The sequence below is a fragment of the Varanus komodoensis genome, unplaced genomic scaffold, assembly GCF_004798865.1.
Source record: "Varanus komodoensis strain SLA01 unplaced genomic scaffold, ASM479886v1 scaffold12, whole genome shotgun sequence".
Classification (NCBI taxonomy): domain Eukaryota; kingdom Metazoa; phylum Chordata; class Lepidosauria; order Squamata; family Varanidae; genus Varanus; species Varanus komodoensis.
This window is the reverse complement of record NW_025335349.1, coordinates 27,094,998-27,113,539: the sequence shown is the minus strand read 5'-3', so window position 1 is coordinate 27,113,539 and position 18,542 is coordinate 27,094,998. Positions and strand designations below refer to the sequence as shown.

The 18,542-nt window shown below is 41.0% G+C and overlaps 2 protein-coding genes across 2 annotated transcripts in view; both read left to right on the top strand.

Moving 5' to 3' along the window:
* The window catches only part of LOC123019041 (transmembrane protease serine 12-like), a 32,250-nt gene extending 27,215 nt beyond the window's left edge, over window positions 1-5,035 (top strand). The window contains exon 7 of the mRNA XM_044421480.1: window positions 4,743-5,035. Within this exon, the coding sequence (XP_044277415.1) occupies window positions 4,743-5,035 (293 nt within the window). The remainder of the gene's footprint in view (window positions 1-4,742) is intronic.
* Window positions 5,036-6,005: 970 nt separating this feature from the next.
* On the top strand, window positions 6,006-17,925 carry LOC123019040 (transmembrane protease serine 12-like). The gene is made up of 5 exons (XM_044421479.1): window positions 6,006-6,111; window positions 8,715-8,913; window positions 10,510-10,775; window positions 12,936-13,078; window positions 17,689-17,925. Exons 1-5 carry the CDS (start codon window positions 6,006-6,008, stop codon window positions 17,923-17,925), a joined length of 951 nt encoding a protein of 316 aa, XP_044277414.1.
* The last annotated feature ends 617 nt before the right edge of the window (window positions 17,926-18,542 follow it).

Here is an 18,542-nt window from a genome sequence, read left to right as displayed (position 1 = left end):
TGCCCCACCTATGGAATGCGCTCCCCAGAGAGGTCCACTTGGCGCCATCATTATTTGCTTTTCGGCGCCAGGCAAAGACCTTTTTATTTAAGTTATTTTAACTGTTAATTTATTATTGTATTTATAGATTTTAATATATAGCCAAGATGGTACCAGTTTTTAAATTATTGATTGTATTTTTATGTTTCTTTTATGGATGTTGTGAGCCACTCTGAGGCTTTGTTGCAGTGGGGGCGGCATAGAAATGTTTTAAATAAATAAACATCCACATCAAGTTTTCTTGGTCCTATAGTCTCCCAGTGTGCAGATCAACAAAGAAAAATTCTGGCTCAGCCAGTCTTGAATCCAGTAGTTCATAGATGCACTTCTTGACTTCACTCAAGCCCACCTATCACAAGTCAGAGTGGACACCATGTGATGGTTTGCATCAGCGTCAGCTTTTGCATACTAGTGCCAAGTAACTAGAATGCAACATTTCCTCAAGTTCATGATCTCCACCATGCTAGTATACCTGCATGTAAGACTACTCCAGGCTTAGTTCCTGCAGAACTTCAATTCAGAAACAAGCTCCTGAATCTATCTCATCTCTCTCCCTGGACCCATGCAACGTCCTTAGTTTGGTAAACAATGCCAGTCTGGTGACTCAAACTCTGAATTCACTGCCTGTCTCTAACAGTTAGCATAGATGCATCCCTTCACAGTTGCAAAATTTATTGTGGCTCACTCACAATCAGGAGACTCTGATCCTGTTGGGAAATACCTCTACATATATACCAAATCAGACTTTTGGTAGTCAAAGGCCTTGCAGGTTCAAATACTCAGTCATGGGCCAATCCATCCAAGTTATAATGGATGATAACATCATTGTCTTCTGCATAAGTAAGGTGGGACAAGATCCCTTCCCCTCCTTCAGTTGCCCTTCAGTTTGCGGGATTGGTGCATTCATTGCCACATGACCCAAGTCACCATTTACCTTCCAGGGATCTCCAGCACTCTGGCTAATTCTCAGCAGTCCAGGAACCTCTGCCTATAATTGCCAGTTACAAGGTTAGAGTGTAGTTTCCAGCCTCAGAGCTAGGAATCTACATTGTCCTGTGGCCCTCAGAAAATGACTAGGGGACACAGGATTATTCTCTTGTCAATAAATAACAAAGGAATCAAATGTTTTTTTAAAGAACATGAAGTAATTTCCAAGAAATGACCATCTGTGACATAGGTGCAATGTCTAGGCTCTGCATTCATGCAAAGCATGGGCTCCAATCCATATGGTGCAACCTATATGGGTATCAAATACTTTAAAAACGGCTTCGGAACGCCATACATTGCAGCCCACATTACAGAACTTACTGTCCCATGACACTGCCTTGGCAAAATATCCATCTCGTTGTAGCCCTAACTGATTTTTCATGCAGTAGAATTGGCTAAGCTATTGTCTCTGTAGCAGAGCCTCAAAAGGTAACAAGAAAAAGCATTTTAAAAGCAGAGGCCATGTCTTCCATGCTGCCATTAGTGGATGACCATGTAGCAAGCCACGTCAATGCAGCTTTTCTGTGAAGAACTTTACAGTTGATTGCAGCCACCCACGTCTGCTACTGGGTCTTTCTGGGCAGGAAAAAATATAAAAACCTTGCTCATCCAGGCAAGAAGTATGACTTTTCTGAGCTTTAGAGTCATCTTTAATTAGTCTAGGTTCTAACCACTGGCCAGTTCTTTGGTCTTTGCCTTCTGGTTAGCCCTTTATTCCTGAGTGACTTCCATGTGGGAACTCAGTTCTAATTTCCAGACTGGTGTCCATGGCCCAGCATTCACACAAGCATGGCCACTTTTCAGTTCCACAGCCCCAGAAATAGCCAGGTTCCCACCTATTTGGTGGTGAAAATTTCCTTACTGAAGTGAGGTTCTTCCATGCTGTTAAGTCAGCCTGCTCCAACTTAGTGCCCCTCTTGATGTTTTGGACTACAACTGCCAGAAGCCTTGAGGATTAGCCACGCTGGTTGAGGCTAATAAGAGTTGAAGTCAAAACAGAACCCAGCTGTAAGAGCTAGCTGAGAACAAATTTATTCCCTTTTTATGTGAATTTATTCCCTTTAAGGGAAATTTATTCCCTTTTTCTTGCGTATCTAGAGTATTAGGCTAGAAAAGGACATAGTTACATTTTCAGATATAAAACCTGAAGAACCCACAAAATCAACTCAAAACAATGTACTGGTATTAGAATACAGAAATTTTATCCAGCAATTGGTGTCACAGTTGTTCATATCACAGACCTTTTTTTTAAATAAATTTTTATTAAAATTTTAAACTAACACTAAAAACATCAAACATCACATACACTGGATTTACTGGGTCAACCTCCTACTACATATTTTTTAACATTCTAAAGTCAAATTCAAATCAATTTATAATAATTTAAAAACATCTCTAAGTTTATGCCAAGTCCCGTTTCTCCAGCCAATTATAGAAAGAATTCCAAGTTTGATAGAAGTCAGTATCCTCTTTCTCCTTCAATGATAAAGTTAATCTATCCATTTCTGCACAATCCAAGATCTTTCTTACAATCAATCCATCGGTGGGCAGCTCCTCACTTTTCCAATATTGAGCAAATGCAATCCTCGCCGCTGTAATTAGGTGCAGCATCAGATACATTTTCTGTCTGTTAACGTCTTCCGGTATGATGCCTAACAAGAAAATTTCCGGTTTAAAAGCAAAGGGTTTTTGTAATATTTCCTCCATCCATCTATGTATTTTAATCCAATATTTTTTCGCCTTATCACAAGTCCACCACATATGATAAAAAGTACCCACTTTATGTTTACATTTCCAACATCTATTTGACATATTTGGAAACAGCTAATCGACTTGGTGACAAATACCATCTATAGAACATTTTATATAAATTTTCTTTATACGAAGTTGCTAATGTTACCTTAATGTTTCTTTCCCATAGTTTTTGCCACTTTTCTAGTTCAACATTAAATCCAAAGTTTTGTGCCCATGTTATCATAGTTTCCTTAACCTGTTCCCCTTCCATTTTCCTGTCAAGTAAAAAATCATATAGTCTTTTGATAATTTTCTCATCTGTTTTAAGCATCACTTGATCAAACTCTGTTAGGTCTTTGCAGAACCCCCATGCTTTACAGTCTTTAGCATATCTCGATTGCATCTGCACCTTATACCACCAGGAAATATTAAGTCCCTGTTCTTGTATTTCTTGCCCCAGTTTCAGGCCACCATCCTTATCCAAGATATCGTCATATCTTATCTTTTCAAAGTTCAATACATTTGGATTTACGAAAACTTTCATAGGTGAAAGCCATCTTGGTAATTTATTATACAGTTTCAGCTTTAGTTTTTCCCAGACTGACATTAAAGATCTTCTAATAAAGTGACTCAGAAAAGACCCATGTGACTTAGCTTTTTCATACCACATATAAGCATGCCAACCCATCTGCAAGTCATGACCTTCAAGATACAAAATTCTCTTATTTCGCAAAGTTATCCATTCTTTTAGCCACGTTAACACAGATGCTCAATAATACAACATCCAATCGGGAAGACCAAAACCTCCATTCCTTTTAGCTTCCTGAACCATTTTTAATTTAATCCTTGGTTTCTCGTTTCTCCAGATAAATCTCGAGATTTGAAAATTTAGGTCATCAAAGAATTTTTAATCAATTTTTACCGGAATCATTTGAAACAGAAACAGAAGTTTAGGTAATATGTTCATTTTAACAAGTGCTGTTCTTCCCATCAAAGATAATTGTAAATTGGCCCATTTTTCCAAATTACCTTTAATATCCTTCAATAATTTATCATAATTATCTTCTTTCAAAGTGATACATTTAGCTGTAAATTTCTCTTTTCTTTTCAGTCTTCTCTGATTATCCAGTCTGAAATTTATTTTGGCAGTCATCCAATTTTTTCTTTTTTTTTTTGGTAGAGGTCCCAGAAAAGGAGTAGATGGCCAAGGAAAAAAAACCCACTTTCAACTTATATTCTAATATAGCTTAATTCCACCGTACTTGTTGCTTTAGTTTTTCGCCCTTGAGGAGGTTATAAGAACACAATTTCAGCTTTTACACAAGCCTTAAGTCCTCCCCTCATAACATTAGATTGCCGCGGGGGGGGGAGCTTCCTCCCTCCCTCAAAGGGATTTTCCTTTCTTTGTTCTTGTGCCGATTAGCAACAAATACAGCTTTTCCACAAATATTCTTCTAAGAAGGGAAAGCGATGCTCATCCAAAAGCAATCAAAGAGAGAAAAACACCACAGTATGAAAGTTTCTTGCCAGATATCCAAATATCCTTGGCAGCAATCCAGTATAGAGAAAGATCTTTCTATCATTCAATTTATCATTCAATTTCACACTAAATTATTTATCTTAAATTATTCACCCTTGGAGAGATTTAAAAAAAAAAAAAAAAACCTCCTTCTTTACTTACAAACAGCTCCATCTCTCTCCATCTCAGTTGCCGCTTGCAGTTCCGTGGGGGGGGGGGACTCCCCTCCATCCAAAGGGCTTTTCCTTTTTTTCCCCCTATATGAGTTAGCAAAAAAAAAAAGAAAAAAACCGCTTTCCCACGGGTAATATTGTAAAAAGGAACAAGAGATAAATGTGTCCCAATAAATCCGACGATTATAGCTAAATTCCTAATCTAAACAATCGGCATGTCGGAGACCCATGGAAGGCTGATCTCCTTCCTGTGTTGTCCGGCTGAAAGATGCCTGATTTTCTCCCAGCAGATATGGGATTGCCGTCCCACACCGTCTACGAGATTTCCCAAGCACTTTATCTTCAACCCCGACAGGGCTTAGATTGGGCTCGCGGCCCACCACCGGACATTTACCAGCGTGATAACGGACCTTCGTTAATCACGTTTGTCTTATCTCGACGCCATTACCGGAAGTCATATCACAGGCCTTTCTACCTACCTACTCCAATCAATTGCTACATCCCCTTCATTATTCAAGTTAGCCAACATCTCTCCATCACATTGAACCTGATCAATGTGTATTCCACTACCTTTAATACTTAAAACAACAACAACAAAACCTTGAGTTTGTATGATTTTACCAAGAAATAAGCAAGCCCTTTCCCAAGCTGAATAAAGCAGCTTGTAGTTTTACTTTTGGGTTCTTTCTTACATCACAACATAAACACCCATATTTTTAAAGATGTGGAAAAATAAACTCTTAGGTTTCAAAGTAGATCAGTGATAATGTACTATATTTCTTATGCTAAATGCTCTGTCTGATATTCACTATAAGAGCATTAAATACTGTGCTCCTTTTGTTATACATATTATTAATGAAGATTATTGGCAACTATGATGATACATACAGCTGAGGTTCCTTTTTTCAACTCTGTGCATCAACAATAAATCAACTTTTAATGCATTTTGCTATCTTTGTTATCGTAGGAGCCCCTCTCCCCCCAAAAAACCCCCGATTTCATTCTTTGAAATAGTTTTAAATAGACTCTGAATAAGTACCTCAATGGCTGCCACAGATAGGAATGTCAAGATTTCTTCTTGCTGATGCCAGAGTGTAGGAAAAGGAATAATCCATTCAAGCTGCGACAATCCAGTTTCAGTCTGGACATCAGGAAAAGCTTCCTGTCAGAGCAGTGGAACCAGCTTGCCTGGAGAGTTAGTGGGCTCTCCCACACTGGAGACATTCAAAAAGAAAGTCATCTGTGTGGGATGCTGTAACGTGGTGTCCTGCAACAGCAGGGAGTTGCATCCGTCGGCCTTCATGGCCCCTTCCAACTCTACTATGATTCTATGAATATAATTTTGTTATTATTGTATGTATGTTCCTGGGGACAAATGCCAAAAGGTTTAAAGCAGTCGTCAGATTGACCCGTCTTAGCCCTTTTCAGCCCCTCTGAAAGACGAGGGAGAACGAGGAACCTTGTCCACGTGGAAACTTAGCGTCACGCGGAAAGAGGCCGGAAAAAGCGAGGAGGGAGGACAGTCAGCCGCCATTTTGCTTTCTCGACGGACGATGCGGCGGCGACTTTCACGCCTCGCACCGGCTTGCTCCTTGGCGTTGTTTCTGCTGCTAGGTGGCGCCCCCTTCTACGTCCTGCCCTTCCTGCCCCCTCAAGACGGTGAGCGCGGCTTCCCCACCCTTCCCGCGAGGTGCTGAGCGCCCCGCACCGGCAGAACAGCGGCGAATGAGTGCGCCCCGCGCAGGTTCGCTCGCTGCTCAAGAACCCGCACGCCGTCAAGGCCGCGGAACAGACTGCGCCTCCGTCTTGAAGGGGAGGGGGAGTCCTCGCAAAGTAGACGCGGAAGACGTTGTGGGGTGTAGGTGCGGAAGGTGCGTTCACGCTGCGGGAAGTAGCCAGATGGGTGCGAAGGCAGCGGGACTGAAGAGCTTCCTCCGAGTACGTCCCACTAAAATTACTGGGCTGTGCTCCCAATTAAGCGGGCGTTGGGCTCCCTCCCGGCTGGTGTTTCCCTAAGAGGTCGAGGCACGCGGGCTTCCGAAGATCCGCGTAGGTAGAGAGGCGGCGACGCTGCTGCTTTCCCGGGCACGGGGACAAGCAGAGCACGTGTGCCAGAGGGATGGTCCCGATGCTCAAGCCTCCCACGCGGAATGTGAGCGGGGCTGCTTCACGCCGATGCCCATGTGTTCGTTTTGCCCTTCAGAAGAAACAGTAGCCCTTAAGGAAGCACCTCAGGGTGGCATCGGCAGTTCTAATTCGGAGGTGCTGTTTTAGTGGCCCTTCCAGGTGGATACCACCCAGGTGGCTATTGCTAATCCTTAAAGGCAGTGGGTAAAAGTTTGTTCTAACAAATAGTTCTTCTGAGTCAGTCCTGTGGTACAATTGAAAGCTCAAGCCTACCCGGATGGGAGTATATAATTTACCACAGCCTTTCCAAAGATGATGCTTTCTGCTACGTTGGACTACAACTCCCATTATCCCAACTATAAGCATGGTCATTGCTTATAGTTGCAGGGGATGATGTATTGATTTGGGTCAATACAGCTGGATAATATCTACTTGAGGGAGGCTGCTTGATAGGACTCCCCATCTGGGGTTTCAGAGGGATTTGCATGGGCTACAAACTAATTGGGTTCAGTGTTTTGGCCAGCATACTCAATTCCCCTCTATCTGCTGCAGTGATTCTCTAATTTCTTCTAAATTCAATTTAAAGTGCAATTATTTAGAAAGCTTAAAGAACTTAGAGTCTTTAGGTAGTTAAAGGACTGCCTACACCTAAATGAACCTGCTTGGGCATTAAGATAGCTGCAGAGGGCCCATTTATCTTTCTCCAGAAATAGTTAAAATGGCAGGAAATAGAAACAGGATCTTTTCAATGGTAGCCCCATAATTATGGAACTTCCTTCCTGCTTTCTTTCAGTGATCATAAGGACTTTTCAAAATGCAGTTCATTGGGAGACTTATTTTTATTGTTGCTTGTCACAATCAACTGTTTTTAGAACTGAGGATCAGTCTGAAAGGTTTTGTGCAGTTTTTGTTTTATTTTGTTTAAATATGCTTGCTTGCTTCTCAAAATGTTTTGATATTTTCCACTGCACTGAGGGAAAATACCTTTTGAAAGTTGGTGTGGGTTAGGGTTAGGGTAAATGGGGTAGTGTCAGGGTTGGTGTTGGAGACCCCTCAGCTTACTGTGCTGGGGGACTTCAACATTTATGTCAAGACTGCCCTGTCAGGAGTGGCCCAGGACTTCATGTCTGCAGTGACATGTCCCAAGTTGGCCCCATCCATTATGCTGGACAAACACTGGATCTTGTTTTCTGTGTTCAATGGGTTGGTAGTGATCTGAGTGTGGTTCCCTTGTCATGGACAGATCATTACCTGGTGGAGTTTAGACTTGCTGGCACTCAGATCTTTTGCAGGAGTGGAGGACCATTCAAGATGGTCCACCGCTGGAGGCTGATGAATCCAAATGGTTTCATGTCGGCTCTTGGAGATTTCCCTGTTGCCTTGGCAGGTGACTCTGTTGAAGTCCTGGCCAGACTCTAGACTAGAGAAATGACCATGACTATGGACACAACCACTCCTGAGGCCCATCTCTCTGAGGTGAACCACCCCAACACCCTGGTTTTCTAGGGGACCAGTGGCAATGAAATGAGTGAAATGATGGCTCGAGTGATGGTGGAAAATGATGGTGGAGTGAATCCAATAACTTAAAGGCTAAAGCCTATTTGAAGGCCTATTCTATGGCAATATGAGCAGAGAAAGAGAATGCACAGTCCCAAGCTGATCTGTAATTTTCATAGTATAGTTTGCAGAGACACATTGTTAAAATGTTCTGAAGACATTCATGTTGAGTTAGCATGCCTGATGTATGAGGATCTTTTGTGTATTTACTTAGAAATTACTTAGAAATGCCATTAACGTTGAATATTATTTGGACCTTAATGTAACGAAACTACCCAAAGTGGCACATTGATTACTCAGCCTGAGTTAAGTTAGATCAACATCCTTAGAGCCTGCACTAAAATAACCACTGTGATAAGCAAGCTAATATATTATTTTGGATCAGCTTGTGAACTCTTCAAAAGTTCACAGAAGTTCATTCTCTAATGGCATATGCTCTGATACAGATGTGCTATTTCAGCTGTTTAAAACAGATCTTCAGATCTGCCTCACATGTTTTGTTGCTGAACATAGACTGCATTTTATGGGACACTTATAAGCATTGCATCTTACCAGTATAATTGTGTTTTGATTTCTAGAATGTGGAAAAAGGCCTTTAATAGGCCCTGGAACAGGTCCTCGGATTGTAGGAGGACATGATGCTCAGCTTGGGGCATGGCCATGGCAAGTTAGTCTTCAAGTTTATGAATTACATTCAGGATATGACCATGTATGTGGTGGATCTTTAATTAGTAACAACTCAATATTGACAGCAGCTCACTGCATTAAAGAATGGATGTATGTATCTCTTATTCTAAATAGTTTCTTTCAGTATTTGATATGAAAAAGATGTAGTGACAAAAAAGAAAGAAAGGTGTTGCCTGAATTTTGAATTATATATATATAAAATTATATATAATTGAAATATGTATATATAGTTGTAGCCTGGAACAAATTGTTGCAGTGTATCCCTAGCGCATCACAGTAGTGTTCTTCAACACTTTGAACCACTTGGAACAGGAGCCAGTAGTGCTGATCAGGGCTTACAAGGAGTGTTTCAAGAGCTTGAGCAAGGGAGGACTTTTCAGGGCTTGTACAAAAAACTTTTCCCCCTCTTTATTCTTCTGAAACTTTCTCCCACCCAGCTATTTATTTACTATATTTTTAGTCTTCCCAATAACAAAAACTTTTTTGGGTGGATTACATAATGAGAATAAAAGCTTCATTTTGGTTGGCCCCATTTTTGTTCATTAGTGATAGGAATAGGATCCTAAATTGAGTATCAGTAGCTCGCACTATATCCCAAGCCCCTAACCCTTTGAGGTTTTGGCATCTTGTAGCACTGTTTTGGATTTGCAAAGGACATCCTTTGTTTTCTTCTTTCTCAATATTCTGAAATCTCTCCTTATGGAATTATATGATGTCAAAAGGTACAAGTATATGGCTGGCTGCTGCTGTTTCTAACTGTTTAATTGTTGAATAACTGCCTGGAGGAACTAACATGTGGCGTGGATTTTGTAAACCTGGTACACATCCCACAAATCTAGTGCTCATCATAATACCATAAACTGATGGAGCAAAGGTAGAGAAATATTTCTGGTCTGAGGACTGAACTGGCCCTAGTCCAGGATGTTGGGGACCACATGCAGCTGTTTGTGGGATCACCACTCAAAGTGGGCATAGCAGTTTCTGATATGCATCCCCACACACTATTTTAGACACACACACAAACCATCTTTCCCCAGTGCGCGCGCACACACAACAGCACTTGCACAAATACATTAATACATCCCTTCCCAGCCCTACCTCACTTAATCCATGCAGATCTGCTGAATGGGAGAGGGGTTCCTTGTACATCATTGAGAGAGATTACCTTTTGTTAATACTAAATAGAGAATAAGACTGTTTTTCAATCTGGATCAAAGTGTCAATAAACACTTTCCCCATCTTCCTACTGCAGCACAATGAGAAGTAAGTCCTTTTGCTATCAGGTCACTCTCAGTGCTGGGGCAAGAGGGCATCTTCTATACCCAACTTGGACACAGATTCACTTTCTCATGACTGAGTCGGAGAAAGGGCTTCTCTCTGATTTACTGCTGATTGGAGATAAGACCTTGATCCAAACTAGACTGACCTTTATGTGAAAGAGGATGCCTAGCTAGATAAATGACTTGTTCAACCCGGCAGAGATTACATTCCTATACATTTATGTTTTTACTGTTTGTGTTGCTATTATTATGTACAGTGATCTTTACTGTTCTCTTAAAACATTAAATCTGAGTCAGTGCTTATTAGTTTTAAATAGAATATGAAGCAAGAAGCAAATTATCAAGTCTCAATGATTGTGAAATAGTAATTCAGTTATCATCCTCAGGAGTTTTTATTCTATCCTAGGAATCCAACCCTTTGGAGGGCTGTGATTGGCTTGCACAATCGTCATAAATTCAGTTCTTATACTGTAAAACGCCGGGTCAAAACTATCATGATCCATTCTAATTATAGTTGGGATACCAATGAAAATGATGTTGCATTATTTATGCTAATAAGATACATCAAATACAATAAATATGTTCAGCCCATCTGCTTACCTGACACTCATCTTTTGGCTAAAGCTGTATACCCCTGTTACATCACTGGCTGGGGAAGTACACAGGAGAAAGGTAACTTTTATTTTTCTTTTAAACTAAACTATTGTTAAGATTGAAAATTAATCTAGAGATTTCTTTACTACATCCAGAAGTATTTCACATATTGCATGGAAGGAAATGTAGTTTTGACATAGAATGTAAACTCAAGAGAAGGTTACTCACTACCATGATGGCACACCTTTTTCAGTCAGTTTATATTTCTAGATGTACATTAAAAACATATATTCTTAAAACTATGTGTATCTTTTCTAGTCACTGAACGTTTAAAGGTTACCTCTTTCCACCACTTCTTGATAGCAATCAGGGATATCAACCATATTGTTGGAGTTTCATCTTTGGGTAACAGTAGTATAAAGTTCAGCCCTGTTTTTACTTCATAGAATGTGAGACAAAGATGAGTTGCCTTTTCTTGGGGCATGGAATTCTATATTCATTTATGGATGTTCGTTTGTTTATTAGATTTACATGCCACATTTTTTCATACAAAGAACTCAGAGCTGCTTACATAATTTTCCTTCTGCTTTCTGTCTTATCCCCACAAAAACCCTGTGAGGTAGGTTGGACTGAGAGTCTCTGACTGGACCAGAGATACCCAGTTTGGCTCCATGGCTGAACAGGGGCTAGAACCCAGATAGCCTGAGTCCCAGCCTCTTAACCACTGCACCACACTGACTCTTACAGTAATTTTAAAAAATCATAGAGTAGTAGAACTGGAAGGAGCCATGAAGGCCATCGGTTTCAGCCCCTGCTCTTGCAGGTCACCATCCCACTCAGATGGCTGTCCCATTTCTTTTTGAATGTCTTTAGTGTAGGAGAGTCCATGATCTCTCTAGGCAACTGGTTTCACTGTTGTATTGCTCTGACAGTGAGGAAACTTTTCTTGATATCTAACCTGAACCTATGAGAGCCAGTATGGTGTAGTGGTTAAGAGCATGGGACTGGGACTCAGACGATCTGGGTTGTGGTCCCCGCTCGGCCATGGAGCCAACTGGGTGACTTTGGGCCAGTCACAGACTCTCAGCCCAACCTACCTCACAGGGTTGTTGTTGTGGGGATAAGATGGAGGAGGAGAATGATGTAAGCTGCCTTGAGCCCTTTGAGGAAAAAGGCAGGATAGAAATTGAAAAATAAATAAAATGTTTTCCCAACTTGAGTTGATTATTCTGTGTCCTACACTCTGGTATCAGCAAGAAGCGATCTTAACTTTCCTTAAGGACAGATCTTCTTCCAAATTGGAATATGGACATTACTTAAAATGTAGCTTTTCTGGAATTCACTTTTGTGTAACCTGTTGTGCACAGTTTAGAAGGCCGGATACCTGAAGAAACCTTGAACTGAAACAGAAAAATAACAGGTAACCTATGAACTACCAATATGTATGTATGTATTTATTTATTTATTTAAAGTTTTTGTATGCCATCCCCTTGCTATATAGCCTCGGGACAGCTCACACAAATAAATAAATATAATACAAATACAGTTAAAACTCGGAAACACTCTGGCTGCACAATTAAAACCTATAAATATTATACGTTGTTAAAATATTGTTTCAATAAAAAGGTCTTAGCCTGGCGCCGAAAAACAAATAACGACGGCACCAGGCGGACCTCTCTGGGGAGCACATTCCACAGATGGGGCGCCACTGCAGAGAAAGCCCTCCCTCGGGTACTTTGCTTCCTGGTGTCTCTCATGGAGGGCTCCCGGAGGAGGGCCTCTGCTGCTGATCTCAAACAAAAATAAAAGGTAGTAGCTAAAATAGATATTAGCTAATACTCTATTAGCTAGAAACAATACAAAATTACAATAAAAATGAAGGTACCTGGTTTGTGTTGGCTGCCAAACAGAATGTGCTGCAGCTCCAAGAGAATGGTTGGATTTTCGGGTTGTAGTATGTGATCCTGTGCATGTCTAGAGAGAAGAAAGTCTTACAACTGTCAACATGCCACAATCAGCCATACTGGGTAGGGAATTATAGACATTGTAGGATTTTTCTGTTTAAAAATGGATATCTATTTGCCCTTGGTTTTCTAAATTGCATAGAGGATATTGGCATAGTTTGTTAAGTTTAGAAGAATTGCACTGACTTAAGTGCTGCTAGCCTCCTTTAGCTTTGTACACGATCTTGTTTCAGAATGTTATCAGTATACTTCTAGTATTTTGTTTTCCTTGCAGGTAGAGACAAGCTTATATTACAAGAAGCTCAAGTAGACATTATTCCACTAAATGTGTGTAATAGCCCTAACTGGTATGGAGGACAATTAACACTGAATATGCTTTGTGCTGGCTCTTCAAGTGGACATGTTGATAGCTGCCAGGTAAAATGGAGATAATTCCACTTAGGTCACCAAAACCTACACTCATACAGTTGATAGGGAAAAGTAGGGTAACAATTGAAGTACCAACAAATTAGTAAATTCGTGAAACAAAAGTGAGTAAGATCAACATTAGAAATATCAGGAAATGTAAATGAATTCAAAATTCAAACCATAATTTCATTTTCCCCATAATCAGTCTGTGATAGTAGAAGAGAATGTGTATCTGTCTGTCAGTGCCAGAGCGACAAAATTGCAAATTTTGAAATGCCTGAAATTTGGCTTGCATAATAAGAGTCTCCTAAAGTGATTTAATTATTTTTAATGTATTATATGGGACTGCAGGTGACGCAGTGGTTTAAACTGCTGTGCTGCTGGGCTGGTGATCGAAAGGTTGCCAGTTCGAATCTGCACAACGGGGTGAGTTCCCATTGCTCTGTCCCAGCTCCTGCCAACCTTGCAGTTCGAAAGCATGCAAATGCAAGTAGATAGAAAGGTACCACTTTGGTGGGCAGGTAACAGCATTCCGTGCACTTCGGTGTTTAGTCACGCCGGCCACATGACCACGGAGACTGTCTGCAGACAAACACTGGCTCCCTTGGCTAGGAGATGAGCACCGCCCCTTAGAGTCAGGCATGACTGGACTTAATGTCACAGGGAAACCTTTATCTTAATGTATTATATGGGTGAATCCTGCAGTAATGTCTTCAGCCACTTTGTGCACTTATCTCCACTTTCCTCAGCAGTGGGCCCATTCCTCACTGTCATACTTCTGTGGTTGACTGCCTCTTCCAGAAGAGTTGGCCAATCATAAGAAAAGAGATTAGGAAACATGGAGGGGGGCACAAAAGAGATGCCAGCCACTGTCTGTTCCTTTAGTTGGCCTTGGGAAAGATAGGCTATGACGCCTGGGGCTCCAGCAAAATTAGTTCTAATTAGAACACCACAGGAAAGTGGTTGGAGGCTACAATGATAGAAAAACGTTGAAAGTTAGTTGATGATTCGAACAAACTTTTACTTTAGTGAGAAGGCTGTTCCTGCAGCAAAGAAGTGGGTTGTGCTGAAACTTTTTGTTTCAGTGGCAACAGGAAAAAATGTGTTTAAATATGTACCCAGGCCCAGAGAGAAGTAGCCAAGTTATGATTAGCCTGGATGAAAATAAGTGACGGATGAGCAAAACAGCTGCAGTAACCTTGAGCCCATTCAAGGATTTCTCTCTCTGGGTCTATCTCCAGGAAAATCCATTAGGACTCTTGTGAATGAAGCTGACAAAAGGTATACAATGCTGGTATATAAAGAATATAGGTATATCATGCTGAGAAGATGATGTGGTATGAGCATGTCACTGCAGAAGGAATCAGTCAAATTGGTACATTTTATTTCAGCAACATGGAAGTTTTGCCTAAGCTGTTGAGTGAGTTCAGCAACATGATTCACTGATCAAAATCCAGAACATACAAATCTCTTGTATTTTTAATAGCTTAAACAAACATACCATTGGTATGACTACCACATGAAAATGACAGGAAAATTCTTAAAAGTATTGGGCATTCCAGTATTTGATTATTAGAGCAGTTTTCAGTAACTATAGTTCTTTGAAGGATTCTGTGTGCAGTCAAACCGAAGACCAGCACAGATTTCTCACTGGAATTTTCTAAAACAGAGAAGTTTAAGCAGGAAGCCCACCTATCCCTTCTTGGGATTTTCTCCTTAGGTTCTCTGTGGTACTGCAGCATCCCAAAACTAAAAAGATTGGTGGAAAATATGGAAATACCTGTAGTTGGTTAGGAAGGCAGGTTTTATGACTGCACAGGTGACCAAAGATCTACAGCTTCAGAAAGCGACCTTTTCAGCCTCTGTGTGTCACCATAATCCAGCATGTCCTTTGCCTTATGGCCCCTCGATAGCTGTTGTCCCGCTGGCTTGGTTACACATAAGGCCTCTCCAGCTCTGGTTCCTTGTGTCATTCAACACCAGAACCAAACCTCATTCTACCAAACTTCAAATCCCTGTTCGGATTTATACCTCCCTTCATTGGTGGACAAAGAAAGCCAACACCTCCATCAGGGTCCCTTTCTCCCCATAGGAAATGCAACTCATTATAACCACTGATGATGCCTCCTCCTCCTCTGGAAGCCCACTGCAGTTGTTCAACAATCCAGTGCAAATGGGGCCCACAAGAAATTTCATGTCATGTTAGCTTCTTGGAAATTCTAGCTATAAGGAAAGCGTTCCCCACTTTTCAAACCATAATCCCATACTTGCACATACAAATAATTACAGACAACACCACAGTAGTTGCCTATGTAAACAAACAAGGGGAACCAGATAAGGCTCCCCCATGCTTCTCACCAGCAAGACCTGTCACTGGTGCACCAGTCAATGCACCATGCTCTCTGCGATCTAGTACCGACAATAGCCAGTACCAACAAATGTCCTAGTGGACACACTCGGCAGGACTTTTACACAGTGTCACACATGAGAACGTCACCCCACTGTGATGCATCTGTGGAACTGATGGGCATCCCCCAGACAGACCTGTTTGCCACACAAGTCAACACTGCTTTCAGCCACTTCTGTTCCAGAGCCAGCATCAGCTCCAACTCAGTGGGAGACACCTTGCTCCTTCAATGGAACAGGAACCTGTTCTCTTTCCCCCATTTCCTCCGATTCCAAAGGTTCTAGCAAAGATCCATCGAGATCACACAGACTCCATTCTCATAACGCCTTCCTAGCCCAGACAGCACTGGTTCCCCCATCACCTCAACCTCTCCTACATTTATTTGCCTCCCCCTCCGACCTGAACTCATCTCCGGATCAAGGGATAGTCCTCCATCACGATGTGAACACTCTCAGATTCACTACATGGAGGATTTGGCCATGCCCTCCTCTCTAATGGACATGCCCCCTGAACTTCAGCATATCCTTGATGCTTCTCTGAATTATTTTTCATGTAGATCATATGATCCTAAATGGTCAGCTTTCTCAACTTTCACTTTATAGCATAGTTTTTCTCCAGACACAGCTTCTCCTATACAAATTCTATTGCTTCTCAATTCCTTGTACAAGAAAGGACTCAAAACTGCTTCTATTCATGCTTATGCCACTGCCATCTCTGCATTTCACACTTCAATTCAAGACCATTGATTTTTTCTCATTTGGAAGTTTCTTAAAGGCCTCCTTAACCTGGCCCCACCATTCAAACAACCCACTTCTTCCTGGAACCTCTTCATTGTTCTCCACACTCTCACTAAGAAACCATTTGAACCTATGGCTTCCGCACACCTCCACCTTATCTTATGGAAAACGGCTTTTTGATAGCCATTACATCTAGCCATTACCATTACCAGGCTAGTGAACTTACTACTCTTTGCGGATCCCCATCTCATCTTTCATAAAGATAAAGTGATACTCAGCCCTGATCCTACATTCCTCCCAAAAGTAATCTCTCCTTTCCACATTAATGAAACTCTTGTCCTCCTTGCTTTTTTCAAGCTCCTTCCAACCCATCAGAGCTAGCTCTCCATTCCTTGGATGTTCACAGGACATTAGCCTTTTACAAACCCAGAAATCAGTCCATCAGACTGTGCTAGAGGCTTTTCATTGCCTATGGAGGTCCACACCAAGGCTCCCTCATCTCCTCTCAAAGATTGTTCAAATGGATAGTTCATACAGTATGCTTAGCATATGAATTGTCTGGCCTCCAACTGTCAGGCCCAGTCAGAGCACATTCTACCAAAGTGATGGTGACCTCCACAGCCTTGTAAGCAGGAGTGTCCCTTACTGATCTCTGCAAAGCAGCAACCTGGTTGAATTCCTTGACCTTTATCATTACTGTCTCAGTGTTGGAGCCAGAGAGGATTGTACCTTCAGCAGAGTTGTTTTCTTTTCTCTAGTCCTCTGAGTGACACCACCCTGCTCCAAGAGGTAAGCTTGTCAGTTACCCATGTGTGAGACCACAAAGAATAAAGGCAAGTTGCTTACTTGTAACTGTTGTTCTTCAAATGGTCATCTATAGATTCACACATACCCACCTGTCATCTCTACTAGTGTCACTTTTTCTAACATGAATTTGACATGTCTCCTAACAGCGTTTACTGAATGGCTGTCTTACTGTTTCAGAACTGAGGTCTTGGTGAGAGCCCCTCCCCACATGCTGGGCATGACCAGGGGCTGGGCTCCCACCAAATCTTCCTGGAACAGCTCCATGGATGTGCACAAAGCCCATATGTATGAATACACAGATGATCACTCAAAATGACAGCTACAGGTAGGCAACCTGCCTTTCTCTCTATTATTATATACAACAAAGTCTGGTCATAAAATTATCCAATCTGGTATATTAAATGTAAAATTGTAGTTTATTCAGATAATTACACATTTCTTTCCCTTCAAAGTCACACCCCACTTTTTCTGACATCCCACCTGATTGGAAGATCTTAAAAGTTTACACAAGTGTAGGTTCTTTTGTTTGACCTAATAAAGGAACTGCATGAATTTCAGTGTTGGAATGTGTTTATCGCCAGCATCGCCATTTTTAGGGTGGAATGGGGGTGGATGGGACAGAATATGAGGAACATTCATCTTACTGTATTATATTTTTCATATTCCAGGGAGACAGTGGTGGACCTTTAATGTGTTATTTTCCACATACTGCCAGGTTTTATCTCATAGGAGTCACCAGCTTCGGATATGGTTGCGGCCGACCAAGATATCCAGGAATCTATGTTCATATAGCTCATTACAGAAGTTGGATAGATGAACATCTAGTTGCTAAAACCACCATTGTGAACTTTCAATATTTCCTGATCCTGTGGAATCTAGAATGGATAATATTCCATATTCTATAAAGGATTTTTTTTTTCATTTCATTATACTAGAATCGTCTTGGATGGCTATTGAATAGTATTGTTACAAAGTATCTTTACCAGTATTTAAGAACAAAAGATTTTATTTTCTTCCCCAGGCTACTACATCCAAAACTATATTGCATCTTTAATTTAAAAATCTAAATCCAAAAGGCAGCCATTAATTACACAGGTATGTTTTATGGACTGTAATGACAATCAGATTTTTCAAAGCAAGTTAAAATATGAGAATGAACATTTTAAATAAAACACAGAGAAAATTAATTAGTTTATGATATAAATACTTGTCTTCTGAAACTGATATATAGAATGTCTAAATATATTTTTAGTATGTAAAGGAACTACATGCATGATACATGTCAATTGTTGCCATACCTTACATAGCATTTTTGAAATATAACACTTGTTCAGTTCTTTGTTCAAAGTTGATTGTGCCTTAGGGAAGAAAGTGTGGGAACCTATAAATGAGGAATTATTTTTTAGGCATTCATCCTGGCAAGTAATACTGTAGTATTTGAAAAACAAAGAGACTGGGCATTTGGGGGCACAGGGCAGGAGACTGCAGGAGACAGTTGGCTTCCACAGTGGCAAAAGCATAG